The sequence below is a fragment of the Pundamilia nyererei genome, unplaced genomic scaffold, assembly GCF_000239375.1.
Source record: "Pundamilia nyererei isolate P.nyererei 1_Seehausen unplaced genomic scaffold, PunNye1.0 scaffold03262, whole genome shotgun sequence".
Taxonomy (NCBI): Eukaryota; Metazoa; Chordata; class Actinopteri; order Cichliformes; family Cichlidae; genus Pundamilia; species Pundamilia nyererei.
The window spans coordinates 1-1128 of record NW_005190663.1 but is presented as its reverse complement, the minus strand read 5'-3'; the positions used below and the strand labels follow the sequence as shown (position 1 = coordinate 1128).

The 1128-nt window shown below is 41.3% G+C and overlaps 1 protein-coding gene across 1 annotated transcript; it reads right to left on the bottom strand.

Annotated features, from left to right (window-relative positions):
• Positions 1–8: 8 nt before the first annotated feature.
• On the bottom strand, positions 9–1106 carry LOC102198991 (zinc finger BED domain-containing protein 4-like; the record flags this gene model as incomplete). Its single annotated transcript, XM_013908223.1, has 2 exons — positions 921–1106; positions 9–292 (listed from the first exon to the last, which is right to left on the bottom strand). Coding segments are annotated over exons 1-2 (449 nt in total), but the record flags the coding sequence as incomplete, so codon positions are not given.
• Between the last annotated feature and the right edge of the window lie 22 nt (positions 1107–1128).

The window sequence follows — 1128 nt, the reverse complement described above, 5'->3', positions numbered from 1 at the left end:
TAGTGAGCAAAGGTATGACCTTTGACCCAGACACCCTTTTTTCCTGAGAGAGCTCAGTGGTTGCATCGTTAAATGGTGCTAGGACAACCAGACACTCTGAAATTATACCAAATTCCTCAGATGACATAGGTGGGATGTCTGTTGTGAGACTTGCCAAAGCAGCACCCACTGGCTCCCTTTGCTCGAAAAGTCTTTGCAGCATATTGTAAGTGCTGTTCCAGCGGGTTTCCACCTCCTGTAGTAGTTTGTGTTGAGGCTGCCTTAGTTGTTCCTGCACGACTGAAAGCCTCTCCTTACAAAATACAATTTAAAAAAGCATACATTAGATTGTCAAGGGAGCAGAACTATACTGTCGTGGTTCGAATTTTGAGGAAGAGACATACGACTGAAAAGTCCATAGTGGGTCAATAAATTATTTTATTAAAGCACACAGTAGTACAGTGTGGGAAGAGCCGGACTTCGACTTCCCTGCTCGTTGCAGAAAGCTTTATAGTCATTATGACGTCAGAAGAATTCCCATATCTCCTTCTATGTTCAAAACACCCCACTTCCCAGAATTGAACCCAGATGTTTCCACTCATGCTTCCTGGGAACCTAACCAATTGTGTATACAGTGTGTGTATTTTGTGTAATTGTGGGATCAGGCTAAAAAGAGTTCAAATGTCCTTATGTGAACTGCTGCAGCTCAGCCTTCTGGAGGTCCAGCTATTCTGGTGGTTTCTAACTGATCTATTTAAATGTTAATTCAAATGATACATGATAATATTTAATGATAAAGTGATACAAACTAATGAAGTAATGATGAAATAATGACAGTGCATGTAAATGATATCACAGTGAGATTTAAAATAAGATGTTTTTCTCGACAATACACATAAGTAGCATTAAAGAAACTGTAATTAAGCCACTTAAGAACTTACCTTTTCAGAGGTACTGCTCCTGAAATATCCCATGATCTTCCTGGACTTGGCTTGGATGTCAGAGAGCTCAGGGGTCTGGTCAAGGGCCTTCTTCACCACTAAGTTCAGGGTGTGAGCTATGCATATGGCATGTTTAAGTCTTAGCTCCCTTGCACAAGCCCCCATATTGGCAGCCCCATCTGTTACTAGGCATGTGACTTTGTCAGTA